At 43.1% G+C, this 18,140-nt stretch overlaps 1 protein-coding gene across 5 annotated transcripts in view; it reads left to right on the forward strand.

Moving 5' to 3' along the window:
• The window catches only part of ABCA5 (ATP binding cassette subfamily A member 5), a 35,075-nt gene that overhangs the window by 11,587 nt on the left and 5,348 nt on the right, over window positions 1-18,140 (forward strand). For all 5 annotated transcript variants that reach the window (XM_087750776.1, XM_087750774.1, XM_087750772.1 and 2 more), the window contains exons 11-37: window positions 588-756; window positions 2,334-2,392; window positions 2,947-3,057; window positions 3,264-3,439; window positions 3,878-3,997; window positions 4,817-4,955; window positions 5,140-5,230; window positions 5,447-5,586; window positions 7,097-7,216; window positions 8,230-8,431; window positions 8,665-8,834; window positions 9,663-9,796; window positions 10,765-10,902; window positions 11,565-11,678; window positions 12,030-12,200; window positions 13,150-13,263; window positions 13,520-13,657; window positions 14,152-14,226; window positions 14,767-14,858; window positions 15,383-15,509; window positions 15,604-15,721; window positions 15,826-15,917; window positions 16,070-16,245; window positions 16,720-16,795; window positions 16,880-16,974; window positions 17,406-17,525; window positions 17,743-17,892. In XM_087750776.1, the coding sequence (XP_087606902.1) occupies window positions 588-756; window positions 2,334-2,392; window positions 2,947-3,057; window positions 3,264-3,439; window positions 3,878-3,997; window positions 4,817-4,955; window positions 5,140-5,230; window positions 5,447-5,586; window positions 7,097-7,216; window positions 8,230-8,431; window positions 8,665-8,834; window positions 9,663-9,796; window positions 10,765-10,902; window positions 11,565-11,678; window positions 12,030-12,200; window positions 13,150-13,263; window positions 13,520-13,657; window positions 14,152-14,226; window positions 14,767-14,858; window positions 15,383-15,509; window positions 15,604-15,721; window positions 15,826-15,917; window positions 16,070-16,245; window positions 16,720-16,795; window positions 16,880-16,974; window positions 17,406-17,525; window positions 17,743-17,892 (3,427 nt within the window). The remainder of the gene's footprint in view (window positions 1-587; window positions 757-2,333; window positions 2,393-2,946; window positions 3,058-3,263; window positions 3,440-3,877; window positions 3,998-4,816; window positions 4,956-5,139; window positions 5,231-5,446; window positions 5,587-7,096; window positions 7,217-8,229; window positions 8,432-8,664; window positions 8,835-9,662; window positions 9,797-10,764; window positions 10,903-11,564; window positions 11,679-12,029; window positions 12,201-13,149; window positions 13,264-13,519; window positions 13,658-14,151; window positions 14,227-14,766; window positions 14,859-15,382; window positions 15,510-15,603; window positions 15,722-15,825; window positions 15,918-16,069; window positions 16,246-16,719; window positions 16,796-16,879; window positions 16,975-17,405; window positions 17,526-17,742; window positions 17,893-18,140) is intronic.

Genomic DNA, 18,140 nt, shown 5'->3' on the forward strand with positions numbered 1-18,140 from the left:
TGTGAGAGGTGAGGAGGGGTGTTAGCATGTTTAGAACTGATGGCCTTTAGGTGCGCCAGCTAAACTTTGTTTCCCTCTTTCTAAAGGAAGAGCTTCCTTACCGCGTTAACTAGTGCCTCAGCCTTTGCGATTTGCTCTTACAGGGTTGAAAATTAAAGACTACTCTGCCTGTTCCAGACCTTTCCTTGTGACAGCAGTAGTTTAACATGAAATATAGAATAAAGTTGTTAATCTTGCGATTAATGCCTGGTTAAGCCCTTCAGCTCCCTTTGCCTCTGATCTCTCTGGCTTTATATTGCCTGTGTTTAAGTCACTGTTCTTTCAGCACCGGGGATTTCTCTTGCATAGAAAGAGATTTGCACATATATTTACTTAGCAAAGCAGGAACCTCCTAGCAGTGTTGATGGGAACCGTGGCTTAAATGCAGATAATGTAAACTTGGCTGATGAAATCGCTCCAGAATGGAGGTGTGGGCTGGCTCCTAAACTTTTAGCAGGATAGCTCCTGGCTTTTATAGCTAAAACCCAAAAGGTGAGGAATATCTGCAGTTACTGTTAAGAAATTGTCTTTTTTCCTTTACTATCCAGGGGAGTTTGGACTACGCCGCACACCATTTTTCTTTATGAAGCCCTCGTTTTGGTCAAAGCACAGAAAAAATTACAAGGAGTTGTACGAGAGCAGCATCAATGGCAGTTTAAGTTTCAGTGAGATAGTTGAACCCGTGCCTTCCGAATTTCAGGGGAAAGAAGCCATCAGGTACGATTCCTGTCCTGTCCCACTTGCGGTTTAGCAAACCTGGGTCCCTGACATTTAATGTGTAATTTGAAAATCACTCTTGTTTCTCCAGTTGTTGGATTCAAATAGCATATGGTATGCATTGCAGAGAGTCCTCCACACACACAGCACAGCTAGTTTCCATTTTCAGTGAAGCCCCATCATCAACGACATGGATGCTCTCCAAGGATAAATCACTGGGCTTAAAGAAAGGGTTTGTTTGTGGATTGTATTCCTTCAGTTGGAGTCCTCTCAAAACTGGACGGTTTTCCATTCCCTCAGTTTCACTGAGGCCACGAGAGGTGTAAGCGGTTGCAGATGTTGAAACGCCTACTCTTCTGGGAGGGCTTAGTTTCTGGTAACACACATTTGAGGAGAAAAAGCTGAATTCTAGGTTTGTGCAAAGGCTGTTGTGTTCTTCGTAGACCAGAGGAGAACTCGTGGTGGTTTTACCCAGCTGCCCTATCTAAGAGGGTAAAACAAAACTGAGCATGTCTGTGCTCTCATCTTCCACATTGCATTTTGTGTCACCTGTTGTCTTGCACCAGGACTGTCATGCATTTTTAGTGTGTCTCAGATATTATTTTCAGTAGCTTCCTTTTAGCCCTTGTTTCCATCGTTTTCCAATGGCATTGCCAGATGTGAGTGGAGGAACTCTGTGTCTTCACTCCTTCTGGTTGGCTCCACTACTCTCAAATAAATATTTGAGCTTAGTGACCAGAACGAGTCTTGTGTTGTCTGCGCTATCCATGTCTCTTTGGGCGTCTGCCATAGGTTGAAGGGTCCAGTTCTAATCCTGGTGTTCACATGAGAACATTGTGGCCGTTTTTGCATTATTCATCCACCCTGGACTCTTTCCATACCATCCCTCAACCAGCTCTCTATCATTTTTGCACTGTCTTGTCATCTTTATGTGTACAGGTTTTGTTTTCTTTCATACCCAGTTCTCCCCGCTATTCACACCTGTAATCCACTCCCCATCCCCATTTTCAGGGTGGCCAGGCTTCCAAAAACCACCCTTCACATGGTGCCTTCAGATAAACTGGTTGGTTTTTTCATTTTGAAAAAAAGTGGGGCTGGAAGGAAGGTTTGTACCTTTCTTGGAGAGAAAGATACCTGCTTTCTTTTGCCTAACCTTGATGAAGAGCTGTCAATAATCCCATCTTTGGAGTCTGGTGTACTAATACCTGTTTTCTGTGTCCTGTCTGTTGAGTTTTCTGTTGTATTGTGAAATTATTGGAGAGTAGCTGTGCCTTTTTCTAGCTTGGGAAACCTCTAGTGCATTGTTCTACCATGTGAAGGAAACACAGATTTGAAATAATTCAGTCTGTCGTCATGGGAAATACCTTAGAAAGTGACGAGAAAAAACTTTCTGATGGGTGGAGATGAACTAAGTTCTGCAACAAGATGCCGTCTCTTCACTTGCCTCTATGGGTCTTTAACGTGTCCAGTGCCACTTTAGCATGGTTGTCTTGTTGTGACTGTTGCCGAGCGTTGGTCATTCAAAATGACATCTAAAGATCCTAAAATAGTTTATAAAATGACCTGTCTTCTTTCAGAATCAGCTGTGTTCAGAAAACATTCAGGAAAAAGGGGGAAACTGTGGAGGCTCTCAGAAGTAAGAACATTTTAGCTTTTTAGCTGCTTATCAGATGCAGAGGAGCAATAGCTGAAGTGTTGAGTGGTCTTTTGTTTTTCAGTTTGGGCTTTTTCGTTTCTTTTAGTGGGGTGGGACCTTGGAGCATGAGTGCCAGATGTGCTTGTGTGTGTCTTCTCTCACCGCTTTGGCAGTAATCTTGTTTAAAATGGTACCCCAAAAAGAGGAGCCTCTCCATCACTAAAGAAAGCCTGCCGGCTTCATCCCCGTTATTCCTCCTCTGCCCGTGTTGTTAGTGATATGAACTTCCCTGCCCCATCTGCCTGATCTTTTCATCTCCTTTCCCCCTGTGGCTTTTAAACGCAGCCACCCCGCAGGCAGGGCAGGGACTGTCCCAGCCCCAGCGGTTCCGTGCCGTGCGGGCGTGTGGAGGTAAGGCGTCCCTTTGAACGGAGAGTAAATGCATACCCCATATGTCAGTATTTGAATTTACCTCTGCGGTAGGAGCCGGCTCCAGGTGCCACGAGCACATTGCTAACGTCTCCCCTTTCTCTTGCGCCTGCCTCGGGGACCAGACTTATCCTTCGACATCTATGAAGGTCAGATCACGGCTCTGCTCGGGCACAGCGGGACCGGGAAGACGACGCTGATGAACATCCTCTGCGGGCTCTGTCCACCGACGGACGGTGAGCTTCTCTGGTGTTTGGAGATTTTGAGTACCCTGCTTTTGAAAACCAGAGCCGTTAACCTTTATGGTTATTTCAGCATGCACCAAATTTTTCTCTGGATAATGTCTGGAAGAGTCCACTTTAGATTCACGTCCATGCTATCCTGCTCGCTGGCTCTAAAAAACTTCTCAGTTGATTGCTCCTGGCTTTTTTTTTTTTTTAAGGGTTTGTCTCTGTCTATGGGCACAAAGTCTCCGAAATCGATGAAATGCTTGAAGTGCGACAAATAGCAGGTGTGTGCCCCCAGTCCGACATACACTTTGATATCTTAACTGTGGAGGAGAATCTTTCCATATTTGCTGCAATTAAAGGAATCCCGCAGAATGATTTGATACAAGAGGTAAGTCAGCTGGGCACAGATACTATCTTGTATGTTCATTTTTAACCTGTAGGGCAAAATAGCCTCGTATTGTACAGATATTTCCTTAATACAAGTTTGCAGGGGAATATTACTTTGCAGTATAACCGACAAGGAGGCAGAGTACAGACAGATGTTTTTACATAGATAAACTGTTAAATTCTCCTAGGAAACTAAAATGCTCATGAAACATTTTAAATCCTAGCGTTTGTGTTCAAGCATAGACACCTTTTAACTTCTTCAGGTTTGCTGGAGCTTAAGACCCTGCTGTGGATGTACAGGTTCGTTAGCAGGGTGCGCAGTTCAGGTACAGAATACACTGTCAATTAGGAACAGTTAATTTGAATGTTAATTGTTAATAATCTGGTTAAAAAAATGTATAGCTTTTTTAACAATAAATGTGTTTCTTATGTTTTAAAGGTGCAGAAGGTGTTGTTGGATTTGGATATGCAGCCTATCAGAGATAACCAAGCTAAAAAATTAAGTGGGGGGCAGAAAAGGCGGCTGTCGGTGGGAGTTGCTGTTCTTGGGAACCCAAAGGTGAGCGTGGCGGAGGCGTTCCCGACTTGGTGTCACTGACTCACCGAAGGGTTGATGTCTCTTGTCAAAACCAACTCATGCATATAATAATATGTAAGATGCAGAAATTATTGCTGTGAGCAAGTGTCACTTCCCTCCCTCCCCCCCCCCCCCCCCGCCTCATTTGTGGTTTAAACAATTAAAATCACTTCAATAGCTCAGCTTTTATGCTTGAGGGTGTTAATGGCTTAGCTAATGGCAGTAGCTCTGGATTTGATCTCTTTGTGAAATAAATAGCATGACAAGTTTTATGTCGTTTCTGGCAGGTAACATTTAGCCCCCAACAGTGACACTGTCAGAGACTTGCCTTGCAAAGCCATCCAGGCACCTGGAGCAGGGACGGAGCCAGAGGGCTCTTTTGTGTTACAGATCTATTATTTCTGGCCTGTAAGAATGGGGACTGCTTTTAGATCTGCAGTTAAAAATGACGCGTGTGACAGTTCACTGGGATTTTAAAAGCATGTGTGTATATTTAACCATCCCTTAATAGAAGGAATGAATCCATAGCTAAACATAATTGTGTTAGAAACAGAATAAAACAGACTATGGCATTAACTTACTATATGATTTTTCCATTTGTCACAACAGGAGATTAATTTATTCAAAGTGTAGTGAAGACAGATGCCTTGCTTACTCTAGGCTGTTTCCTATATGTTTTAGAGGACTAACTAGCAGGCTTCAAACAAAAAGCCCTGTGTCTGTTACTTAGGTGGGATTTCCTGAGGTCAATACCTTGCACGTGGATATGGCTTTGCAAACGCTTCTTGGTTTTGCACAAAGGTTTTACTGCTGGATGAGCCAACTGCGGGTATGGATCCGTGTTCGCGGCACATCGTCTGGAACCTTCTGAAAAACAGAAAAGCGAATCGTGTGACCGTTTTCAGTACCCACTTCATGGACGAGGCGGATATCCTCGCCGGTGAGTCCTGCCGCAACCCCCTGGGTACCGCCCGGGGTACCCAGTCCCTGAGTGACAGTCATGGTATAGAGCAAAAAGCGATGCTTCCCTAACCATGGTATATGCCTTTATTTGAAATATGTAGTAGTTTTTTGGAGGAAATGAGCAGTCCTCTGATTTTTTTTGTTTGTTTGTTTGTTTCTAGATCGTAAAGCTGTGATTTCTCAAGGGATGTTAAAATGCCTTGGATCGTCTCTCTTTCTCAAAAGCAAATGGGGAATTGGCTACCGCTTGAGGTAATCTTTTTGTCTGATACATGTCGTCACATAACAGGTATCTTTTTTATTGTTCTCTGTTGAAATCTGTAAGATAGCACCCCTTACCCCCCAAAAAGATCCTTTTATCATCTTCACACTGAATGTTTGGTTCTCTGCTGGCTGCTAGTTCCGATGCTGGTGTAAGGAGAAAAGCAAGCTTTAAAAACCCCAATTTCTTGTGGTGCATTTTCTCAGTATGCACATCGATGCCTATTGCAACACGGAAGCTACGACCTCGCTGATAAGGCAGCACATACCTGCAGCCAGCCTGATCCAGGAGAATGACGAGCAGCTCGTGTACACCCTGCCGCTCAAGGACATGGACAAGTTCGCAGGTATTGATGGTTTTGTTCTGCTGCAGGGTTGAATGGCTGCAGAAGAGAAATCCATCAAGCGTGGCTGTAGCCTGCAATTCTTGTTAAATTGTCACTTCTGCATTTATGTGTTTTTATACGTATTCATTGTTTTGCTGATTTAGCTGATACTCAGTCGGCGAGGTCTTTCTCGGGCAAGCGAGGACCTCATCGCCTCCTCCACAAGGGTTGTGGTGTGTTACGAGGGATGTGGGTACCCGACAGCGAGTGCTGGGGAGGTGCCTTTAGCAGAAGGGTGAAGAGACCCTTTCGTCCGAGAGTCCCCTTGTCCTGCAGAAGCATCATCTTATTGCAGAGCATTTTAATGAGCAGGGCTGGCCTCCAGCGGGAAGCCAGAAAGCCCCAAGGCCTACGGTAATCAATCCCCCTTGTTGTGAGCCACAAAGAGCACTGTGTCACTGCCTTAAATTCAGTGGTGAGAGGGAGCGTGGAACAGATGTGTTGGTTTCACTAGATGGCAGCAATTATCTGATCAGTCCTACACAGGGCTCCTTGTTCATCTTCCAGGAGAAAATGGAAGAAACGGCGTGTCCTTTGCGCTATGTGGAAAGCTAAGGGAGAATCAATACTGATGTGAAGGCGGCTCATATTTCATAAATGCTATTTTCCCTGTTGCATTTAACCAGTTAATAATTTATTAGCTTTACCTTTAGCAGCCACTCTGTGTACTTTTGAAAAACAGGCATCCTCAATTCCCTTGAACTGTTTTAAGGAGAAGCCAAAGTTAGGAATATGCCTCAGCCCCTGGGGCAGAAGAAATCGCGGAGATCTGATGAGCATCACTGGGTATCTGACTGCTCTTCCCATTTTACGCATTTGCATTTCCCTTCAATGTGACCTTGGCTCTGAAACTCCTCGTTTTGTCAAGTCCTTCACTTCATAGGACTGGCGAGAGCCCAATAGCATTTTATATCCCAAGGTGCTCGTAAGTGCTCTCACTCTGAACATCATTTTGGTCTTCAGGCTGTGCATACTGTCCAGGATCTCCTGCCCAGTTAAGCTGGCTTTACAGATCTGGGTATTTATATATATATAAAGTTACTCAGTGGTTTTATTTGTAAAATCTCTGTGCCTGGGCAAGGATCTAGGTAGGATGAGCCGTCCTGCAGTCCTTGTGTGTGGCATTTCCTGGAGAGGGGCCCTCACAGCCAGCCAGGAGGCAGCTCTGAGCCTAGGAGCTTTAGGATGCTGAGGTGGTTTTCATAAACACTACAGCTTTGGGAAAACATGCCACACTTCCCATACCTGACCACAGAGGTTGAAGTTTTGTGCTAAAAGGAGCTTAGCCCAACCTTGGTTCTCAAGCCATGACCTGTGTCTTCATAATTAAGCAACCATATTTGCACGTTACCTGCTGTTTAGAGTACCGTGCAGAAGGCTTTAGGGATGCCTCTGATGGGCTTGAAGATCTCTCAGGAAGATGATGTGATCCTGTTTCAGAGCAACCAGTATGTTTCACTTCTGTCTCTAGGCTTGTTTTCTGACCTCGACACTCATTCCCACTTGGGTGTTATCACCTATGGCGTTTCTATGACAACGCTGGAGGATGTCTATCTGAAGCTGGAAGTTGAGGCAGAGATCGATCAAGCAGGTGGGATGGACCGTGACTGTCTTCCTGTTTTCCCTCATATTTGATTTAGTTTCAATTAGTGTAGAATTGTCCATGCCATGTCACTGCCAGAAGTTTTGCTATGGAGGTAAGAATAAAAAAATCCTCTCGCAGAGTGCTACATCCAGCAGCATGGGGCTCCTGCAGTCTCACCGCATTCCAGGCTTTTGAAATATTTAACACGAAAAATATGCAAAAGCAACGAGTTGGGTGGGGAGTGATTCTAGGAGGATCCAGGGGAAAAGCTTTTTACTGGCTGTCTCTGCAGTAATTAATTTTTCATCCAGTGTACTTACATCTAACTTCTTTACTTTACAGTTGCACTTTTTATGGCTAGCTTTTTAAAATGTGCTTTATTTACCGAATGGAGCTCACTTTCCAGAAATTGTAAATGCACAGTATAAAATTTATTTCCAGCCTTCTGCGTGAACAGTACTATTAGTAGCCTGCACTTAAGGCTGAAATAGCTGAATTTGTCTTTCTTCCCCTCCTTTAAATTAACTTCTAATTCAAATGAAAAGTTGGGACTGCCTAATATTACTCCAGAATGAATCAGTTCCTCTTTTGATGTCAACTTTGAATGGTTTAAGCTATCTTAATCTTTCTAGAGCTTTCTTTGTGATACAGACTAGTAAAGTATCCTGCTCCACAAAGCTTTTGCGTGGGTGTAAGAGGGTTTAACAGCTGAATATGCTGGTACTGAGTAATACAGGTGCATACGTAGGCTAATGATATGAAATTGGGGCAAGTTGCACCTTTTGAGTGGCAGAAATTTGTATCTTCTGCCTTAAGGCTCTGCTGTGCGGGTGATTTGGGGTAGGTTGGAGTCATTGAGCTTGGGGTTAAGTTGAGAGATGGGGATGAGATGAGATGGTTTCTGCAATAGCAAGGGGAAGGAATTGATGGCCACCCAGCTTTCTTCAGCCCTACCATTTCAAACCGCATAGCTTTGACAGAGCATCAGATTTGTAGAGTTTTACTCTCTTCTTTTTCAGATTATAGCGTGTTCAGTTCCCAGCCAGTGCAGGATGAAGTGGATACAAAATCCCTTGACGATATGGAGCAGAGCCTCCTGATGCTCTCGGAGACGAAGGCGCCTGCAATGAGCAATACAGCCCTCTGGAAGAAGCAGGTTTCCACCATAGCAAAAGTTCACTTTCTTAGTCTCAAGCGGGAAAATAAATGTGTGAGAGTTATGTAAGTATTGGGGCTTTCTCACTTATATACAAAATTCTCAAAACGTGTTGGAATGATACCAGTGAAACGGCATGATGCGATTATTTTTTTCCCATAGTTACATTTCAACAATAATAAGTATTACTGTTGAATACATGCTTTTTTGGGGCAAGGGAGATGTTGTTTTAACATGCACGTAAACTGGGTTGGCTTTTGCTGAATTTTAATAAAACCAAAACTTTTATTTCTTTCAGGTTGTTGCTTTTTCTGATTTTTCTTGTAGTTCAAATTTTATTGTTTTTCATACACCACATCATCAAAAATTCTGTAGCTGCTATCAAACTTTCCCCTGATTTGTACTTGCTGAAGCCCGGGGAGGACTATCACAAGTACAGGAGTCGTCTTCTGCTGCAGAACTCCACAGGTAGGAGAGCAGAGATGCTCCGCAGGGGTAGCTCCTGTCTCCACCTCTCTCTTTAAACATAGCATTTCACGTGGTGGAGAAGGATGGTGTCTGCTACTTTGGGGAATTGGAACAAACTTTTTCCTTGAAATTAATCCAAATGAAGAGTTTTCAAGTACCCAGAGATGGTAGAGAGTGAGTATCCTTTGTGCCGTAGGGTTTGGTTCAGAGATCCTCCTCCTCCTCCTGCGTCTCATAGCCTTGTGCTTGCTATATCATAAGATGACCCGTACGAAGGAACTGGCCAGAGAAATATTTAGATACATCAACATTAAAATCCTGCTACAAAGCATTTTGGAAAATTCCTTTTTGTTTCGACTTCAGATGTTGTAAAAGCACGTAGCAGCGATCCGGACAATAGGAATGAGCGTCTGTTTGAGCTATTGGGAATTTGTGCTTCATACAACTTAATTTCTCTGAACACTGTATCAAAGTGCCACTGGTGTCCTGCTCTCTTAGCTAATCCTCTGTTCAATTGAAGCTTTGAGTATCCTGATAATGCTTGTTGGCACCTCCGCTTCCTCACTGCTGCATTTGACTTGCACAAATTAATTGGACAATATAAACAAAAAATTTTCTTGAATGCTTTGGAGGCTGTTGAGTGGGAAGCTGCAATAAAAACAGTCACGCTGTTCAAAATAACAGAGGACTCTCTTTGGTGGTCACGTGTAAGGAAACAGGGATCTTTCATCATAGGGTTAGATCAGTGGGAAAATTCATCAATAATGTTGTGTAAAATACTCCAAGATGGTGATGAGTAATCATGTTGTTTTCTCTGTCTTACACCAGAATCGGATATCGATGACATTGTCCGCTCTCTTGGGAGCATGAACGTACTCTTGGAGATGTTCAATGACACTGATTATGTCTCGGCTGCACCTCACAGCGCAGCTTTAAACGTGTTTGACCTTGAATCCAGACAGGTAAGACGGACAGACTGGCTCGGTCGTATCCCAAAGAGCGGACAAGCAGCTGGTTAGGGGCTGGGTTTGTTGGACTCTTGCCTGAAAGGCACGTATTGAGTCGTGTAATCAAATAATATAATGTAATACTGCTTATACAAGATGCCTGCAAAGAGGACCTGTATTAACAGAATGGAAATATTATCAAAATAAATGTTCCTCCGTAATGGTAATTATGGTAGACTAATAAAACTTCCATCCCCCTTTCTTTCCCACAAGGATACAAAAAGCCAAGAGACATATTTTACTATTTTACTTCACAGGAGACCTGGCATAGGAATTCTTTTTTTTTTTTTTTTTTTTTTTTTTAACTTATACTGTCTGAATTATACAATTTGACAAAAGTATAATTCCATGGTGCTCTCATGTGTAAAGAAAAATGAGTTTCTTGGATTGTAAGTATTCATTTCAGTATGGTGACTGAAGGAGCATCAGAAAGATTTGAACATCAGGGTCGTATTTAATCTCCAGCAAAGGAACTGCTTCGCAATATGCCAGCTCTGTCTCTTGTTCCCATTTTTATTCATTGCAGACTGTTAATATTAGTGTGACAGCACAGCCCTTAGCTAATGTAAATTTTTGCCTGTCTGGTTTTTAAATGCATTAACAAGAACATATGAGTGCAGGTCATTGTATGCTTTGTTTTTCAGACTGTAATTGTCTGGAGCATCATTTGTCATAGCGTCACAGTTGCATAAAACATTCTGGGAATTTATTCCAAATAATTTGTTCTCTATGAGCATGACTGTTTTCCTGAACTAGGTTACATGTTATAAGCACTCTGAGCAGCCCAGAGCTTCCTGCAAAGCATACTCTATTATGCAAAGATTTTTCCCGATGTTCAGGTTTAATTAAGCCCATAGGAGAGCCCTCTCAGGATATTACCCTTCATGCAGAAGAATTAATATAGCAAACACTTTCCTTTCCAGAACTATGTTTTCACGGTCATATTCAACAGTACCATGGTGCATTCCCTGCCAGTTTTGATGAATATTGTCAGCAATCTACTTCTGCGCAATTTAAATGTGACGGAGAGCATTCAAATCTGGAGCAACCCCTTCGTTCAGGTGAGCAGCACCCATGGCTGCAGCGGGGGCTGCACGGCCAAAATCACCCTTAAACACACAGTGGGTGGCAAAGAGTTCCTGGGGTGAGGGGGGGAGTGTAAAAACGTGCCGTAAATGAAGGGAGCAGCTGATTGGGACTGTCTGCAGCAGCAAGGGCTATGCTCTGCACAGCACCATTAGGAAGGATTGGGCCCCAGTAGCCAAAGCCTGTGGAGTAGCCCTTGGTGGTACAGACCTTTGCAGAATTGAGGAGGACTTGAAAGGTGCCGGGATTTTGTTCTGCAGCTTGTGGAAGTGGAGGAAAAAGGGGTTTGGAAAGAGGATGTCCTGTTGGGAATTTGTTATGGGTTTGTTACAGGTTACTTGCAATTCTTGGAGGCTGAATGCGGGGATGCTGGAGGTCTGCTGCCTCCTGGGCAGAGCTGGGGTGGCCTTTGGGAGAGGAGAGGACCTGCTGCAGGAGATAAACGCTCTACGAGTTTATTAGACACTCTTACAAATACTCTAGAAACTTCCATAGGTATTTTTCTTCATGCTGCGGCTCAGATGATCTTGAGATACACAGAATATATGTTTTAGCATTTACAGTCATGTTCCAATTCTAAATGCATTTTTTTGGTCGCGCACATTTTGCTATTGAAGAAATCTGATTTATATTTCAGAATCTTCCAGACACAATTTTCAGACTAGAGATCTATTTCGAAGCTGTGTTACTGGGAATCATTATTACTGGAATGCCACCCTATTTTGCCATGGACAATGCAGAAAACCATAAGGTAAAACTCCCAGATGTGGATTCATAGACTGCACAGGAACTTAAAAACCTTGGGATTAAGAGGAGTTTTAAGTAGCCTTTTTTTGCCGTAGAGGCAGTATGGATGTGACTGCTGTTTGCTGCCTGGGGTAGAGCAGATTTGGGAAAAGCCCTTTTGCTTTCCGTGGAGATGCTTTTTGCTTCTTTGGCAGCTAAAATCAGCAATAACTGGGTAACACACTGATGCCACGTCAGTGTAAAAGCAGTGTATTAGAAGGAAAAACAAGATCCTGCCGACACACCGAGGCAGATTAGCATAATGTTAATTTTAAGTAACATTTAATTAACATTGCATTTTCTTTTCCTGTTGCAGATCAAAGCGTACACGCAGCTGAAGACAGCGGGGCTTTATCCCTCAGCTTACTGGACTGGGCAAGCCGTTGTCGACCTCCCGCTGTTTCTCTCCATCCTTGTCCTGATGATAGGCAGCCTCTTCGCCTTTCACTACGGCGTTTATTTCTATGTTGGCAAGTTCCTTGCTGTGGTGAGTGCGGTGGGGACAGGAGCACATGTGGGGATGTGAGAGCGTGGTTATGTTATTTTCCAGAAGTGCTTATTTTTATTAGATCGTTCAGCAGACTTTTTCCAACTGATATACAGGGAAAATGTCTAATTAAGGCTGCTGGCATGGAGGCACCAGTCAGGCTGCACCAAAGACAAAATAGTAGTACTTTTCGTGGGGAAAAAATACTCAAATTTTGGAGTTTCATACAGAACTGAAATAAAATGGAGCTTTAAAATACCAGGATCTTCCAAGGAAATACTCTGTCCTTTGCCCTGCTAGTTCAGTCTGCCTTGCACTCTTTGCTGCCAATTGATAATTGCTCCATTTGCATTGGCGTGCTGCTAATGACAAGGTTACTACGGTGACTTTGAACACAGACCAGCTCCGCAATGAATTGCAGCATATGATGGAATTGAAGAGATTACAAGTCTTCATGTCTTTTTATATTCAGAGCGGGCTTCCCTGAGATATTGGCTGTAATTGAGAAGAATCAGATTTTCCTAGCTGCTTTCCCAGAAGCTCTGAGTTAATCAGGCTTGGGATGTGACCGTTGCACCGCAGGGCTATTTTTCTACCGGTGCATCTACCTTTGTTTTAATTTCTGTGAAAAAGCTAACGCTGAAGGATGGTATTCCTAATATTTGCCAAAATCTTCAGGTCAGCATTTATGAAAGCCTGTGTTGTAAAAAAAAGTGGGAAATAGTTTAAAGGCAACTGCATGAGTGAGGTTCCTGCCTATCCATGTACTCTTTTATTTGTGTCTCTAATAGTATATGCTGTATGTACCAAGGTGGCAAAACATATCAAAATAAGCGACAAAGATGAATCCAGAGTTACGTAGCACACTAAAGTAATTCCAGCTGATACAAAAAATTCACCCCTGGGTTCTTGCTGCACATTTCCTGAGAAACCTTTCCTATCTTTGCAGATTTTTTGCCTGATTGGTTATGTCCCATCAGTCGTGCTCTTCACTTACGTGGTCTCCTTCACATTTAAAAAAGTCCAGAATACAAAAGAGTTTTGGTCATTTATATTTTCAGTGGTGAGTAACTTTACCTTGAGTTCAGTTAGCTGGGAAGATTGGTTACCTCCAAAGCCACAACAGGCTTCCCAGTTAGTTTATTTAACTGTGTGTCCTTAATGCACAAGAAATTTGAAATATTTACCAATGTCTCTGTATTACTGCCATATCCTAAATGATAAAAGTTTTAAAAAATGTCCCTCAGATTAGATAACTTACATTTAGAGAGTCTGAACTGAATGAAAATGGACTCTTTTTTCCCTTTTCTTTTGTACAGACAGCCTTGCTCTGTACGGTTGTCACTGAAGTGGCCTTTTTTCTGGACTATTACCTGGTAACCACCATCCTGCATTATGTCTTCTCCATCTTCATTCCTATTTATCCCCTTATTGGCTGTCTGATTTGTTTTATAAAGGTAAGGGGGCACAGGATGTCTTCTCCAGAGCATGTGTAGAGGGCTGGGGTTGGGTGGGTGTCTTTAATGATAGCAGTCAGCTGCCTAGTGGTGTAATGTCATCCATAGTCATTTAACACGTGAAGAATAGCAACTGCTGCTGAAGAGTCACCTTTTTCCTGTAAGCAAAGTGTTGCAGTTTTAAAATGAGGAAAGAAGCAAGTCTTTCATTAAATATCTAAAGGAAAACCATGCATTTCTCAGCCTATGGACTTGGCAAACCCCGTGATGGGAGATGGGTTAGCTGGGAGTTGGTGGCTTTAAACCGGGAGCAGCCCCAGGGACTTTGATGGAAGTTTACTGGCCTCAGACTTGTGCAAGCAGGGTCTCTGCAGAGCTCAGAAAGGGCTTGAGCAACGTAACTTAAATGGCTGATTTGAGAGTAAAGTGCCATATAGAATATGCAGTCTCTGGTAGGTGATTATTTAGCTGAACGTATTTTTTTTCATTGTCAGGTCTCATGGAAAGGCAAGCGAAAGGACGGAGGATACTACAACCCGTGGGACCGGCTCCTGGTAGCAGTTATAGCTGTAAGCATGGTTGTTTGATTATTTGCCATATTTGCTGTAGAGAATTGCTAACTCCTGCTGGGAGGCCCCTTCTGTTCAGGCATCTTTGTTAATAAAGATTGGATTTAATGTTCAGCATCGCTGGAGCCTGCAGCTTTGCAGCCTGTTGCAGCACGAACAGTATCAGTAAAAGCTCCTGTGCCCACCAGCTCAACATCTGCTGCTTCAGTAGTCTTACTAATGGTGCCGATATTAATCCTGATTATTATGGGAGTCTGTGCTGATGGAGCAAGAACTCCAGAGCAGGGGACAGTCCCTTCTCTCTCCAAAAACCAAATAATTGCCATTAGATCTCAGCTTCCTCAATGTCAACCCACTGAGCAGCATCTAATGATATATTTAATCTTCTCCGAAACATCAGCACTTCTGTAGTGGTGAAGAGCTGGTGCTTCTTGTCACTCATTGCACTGGTGGGATCACCTATAGGGTCACCTATAGGATCACCAGCCTTGGAGGGCTGGCAGCGCTCCAAGTAACCAGAACTGTATTTGTCTGTTCTAGCCCTATTTGCAGTGTGTCGTGTGGCTCTTCCTACTGCGATGTTTTGAGCTGAAGAATGGAGGGAGGACAGTTAGAGAGGATCCGTTTTTCAGGTGTGCCTGTTGAACAGACTTTTAAAAAGTAATAGTCTAAAGAAGCCATTTTTAGAAACGATGCTGGTAATTAAACTGGAGTATGCCGTGTATAGCTATGGGGGATACTGCTGAAAATAAACTACCTGTGGTTATATCCCATCCCAAGTGTCTAACGAATTTGCTCTCCTGACTTTAGTTGTCTGAAATTCAGTCAATAAAGTGCAGAAATAGGTTTTTTTCACTTCCTGTTAAGTTATATCAGTGCAAAATCAGGAATTTTGTGAGGATGTCCCCTATATAAAAAATAGGGGAACTTCCTTTCCCATTGCATGGCTAGAGATGCCATACCCCAACAAAGCGTTCAGCATAAAGATGACGTAGTTCTAGTCGTTGACGGCTCTTTCTGCTCTTTTGGGGCTTCTCAGATGTGCTGCATAAATGTGTTACTCCTGGGCAAACACAAATTGCTTTCTGCATCAAAGCAGTGAGCAAATCTCAACTGAATGCCGAGCAGAGGCATCACATTGTTTTCTTCCCCTTAGAAAATGTTTTACAAAAGCCAAAACCTGGAAGTTCCCAGACGTCCCGCATGATGAGAACGAAGATGAAGACGTGAAGGCGGAGAGGCTGCGAGTCCAAGAAATACTGAGCAGCCCCAAAAGCGAGGAGGTAATGCCATGCGCCCATGGGCACTACCCAAAACCCAAATGAGATGTTTCCCAGAGCTGCTGGGATCTGCAGCCACTTCTGTCTTCTCTACTAGATGCCAGCAATCCTGGTCAGCAGCTTGCACAAAGAGTTTGATGAAAGAAAGGAATTTCTTCTGGGGAGAAAAATAAAGAAAGTGGCAACGAAACATGTTTCTCTCTGTCTAAAAAAAGGTCGGAGTTCAGTTACTTGCTGTTGAGCTGTTTTATTTACAAAAACAATCTTGAATCCATTTATCGGACCTCATGGGCAATGTTTTGTGTCGTCCTTTCTTTAGGAGAAATACTGGGTTTGTTAGGACCCAACGGAGCTGGGAAAAGCACGTTAATTAATATGCTTGTTGGAGAGATTGAACCAACCAGTGGGCAGGTACGTTGCAGGCTACAAACTAAATAGAAAATGAATCTATATTTAATTTTTTTATTATTATTGCAAGCATTCCTAAGCGGCTTTTGCTAAAACTTTACAAAAACAGTTCTGAAACTTGTATAGACCAACTCAATATTATATTTTCCTCGCAGGTTCTGATGGGAGATTATTCTTTTGGCCTGAACAGTGAAGATGACTCGGTGAAATTTGTGGGGTACTGTCCTCAAACGAATCCACTTTGGCCAGATATTACATTGCAGGAACACTTTGAAATTTATGGTGCTATCAAAGGAATGAGTCAGTCTGATGTTAAGGAAGTCATAAAACGGTAAGTAGTTTATTATAAAATGTTTAAGGTTTAGCTTTATTTTTCTTAGCCTTTTTTTTTTTTTCACTTTTCCTAATGCAATCTTTTTTTTTCATTTATGTTTGATTGGATCTTTTCAGCAAATTCAGCAAGCTTAGAAGATACAGATTCAGCCACACAAAATTCAACTGGTTTTTGTTTTTGTTTTTTTAAAGTTATGAAGTGTAATGATGACCTTTGCAGGGGCTGCAAGGACGGGGAGGCCAGGGCTTGGAGCTGTTTCTAGGTTGTCACCCTGGGCTCCTCTAGGACACGGGGCAGGTGGTTTTGTATGGAAGCGCCCAGCTCCCGTTCTGCTTATTGTTCTGCTTTTCTTATACTTTGTATACAAATATTTGTAACTGAGTTCTTCAAATGAGACTGTTTGCATACTATGTGATGAGGGGGAAGCTGAACCATTACCCTCTTTCACGTGCGGTCCTGCCCCTTCTGCAGCATCGCAAGTGCCCTGGATTTAAAAGACCACCTGCAGAAGACAACGAAGAAGCTGGGCGTAGGGCTGAAACGCAAGGTACGGGGGAGCTTTTCAGGCTGCCGTGTTGGGTGCCTCCAGCAGCCCTTGTGTCCTTACTCTTTCCCTTTGCCTTTCTTCCAGCTGTGCTTTGCCCTGAGTATGCTGGGCAACCCACGGGTCACGCTCTTGGATGAACCGTCGACCGGGATGGATCCAAAAGCCAAGCAGCACATGTGGTGAGTGCCACCAGGTCTATGTTTGCCACAGGCTCGTTTCTCTTTGGGGATTTGTCCAATTTTATGTGTGCATTATCCCTGTTAACGCTAGGGAGAGCCATAGACAGGGAATCAACACTGCCTTAGTGCCAGGTGCACTTCATCTGTGTCCTCTCCCAGAACAGCTTGGAGGCTAAAAGCTTGAAAGTCAAAAGAAATCTTTAAAATAATGGTAAGGAGTATGAGATTTGAGTCATCTGAGTATGAGATTTGAGCCATTGTGAAAAAATCAGATGTTAATTGTTGCTGTGGGAGTAGTATTGGTCCGTAAAATAAAGGTTTTGTGTTTGACCATCACAGTCCTCTTGTCGTACTAACCCAAGATTTACTGTTTATGTGCCAAATGTTTTAAATGTTTTATTCAGGGATTTTTTTTTTGTTATGTTTTGTAGGCGGGCAATTCGAGCAGCATTTAAGAATAAGGAGAGAGCAGCTATCCTGACCACTCACTACATGGAAGAGGCGGATGCTGTCTGCGACCGCGTGGCCATCCTGGTGTCCGGGCAGCTCAGGTACCACCGGAGCCCTCCCCTGCGCACGGGTGTTGTGGCAGGGAGGATAGGACAGCTGTCAGCTAGAATATATTTCTTTGAAAATATAGGTAGACAATTTTTTTGCACCTTAAACTTGGAGCAAAATTAAACTGCTAAAAGGGTCTGTTAGAAGTTAGGCTGCTTTTTGAGTGTGGTATAACACATACAACTCTTGTTTTCTCTCTGCAATTGGTAGATGTATAGGTACTGTCCAACACCTGAAGAGTAAGTTTGGCAGAGGATACTTCTTGGAAATGAAATTAAAAGAAACAGCAGATGTACAGCAGGTGGAGTATCTGCAAAACCAGATTTTGCACATCTTCCCAAAAGCGAATCGTCAGGAAAGGTAAACTTCAACAAATACACAGAAAACATTGGTATTGATACAAGCCCCTGATTTCTCAGCAGCTTGAGAACCGAGTAAGGAATGCCGTGATACTAAAACTTACAAAAACTATTTACATGTAGCTAAAAAAAAAAAAAAAAGAGGAAGCATTTTGCAGGCCAGCCAAAGCTGCCAGGGCGGTGGCTGTGAGCCCTGCGTGCAGATGTTCGGCACGGAGGAAGCAAAACTCAATTTCTGCATAGCTGTTG

This window comes from Nipponia nippon, unplaced genomic scaffold (genome assembly GCF_047370975.1).
Source record: "Nipponia nippon isolate SJK-2023a ecotype South Korea unplaced genomic scaffold, ASM4737097v1 scaffold_14, whole genome shotgun sequence".
NCBI classification, from domain to species: domain Eukaryota; kingdom Metazoa; phylum Chordata; class Aves; order Pelecaniformes; family Threskiornithidae; genus Nipponia; species Nipponia nippon.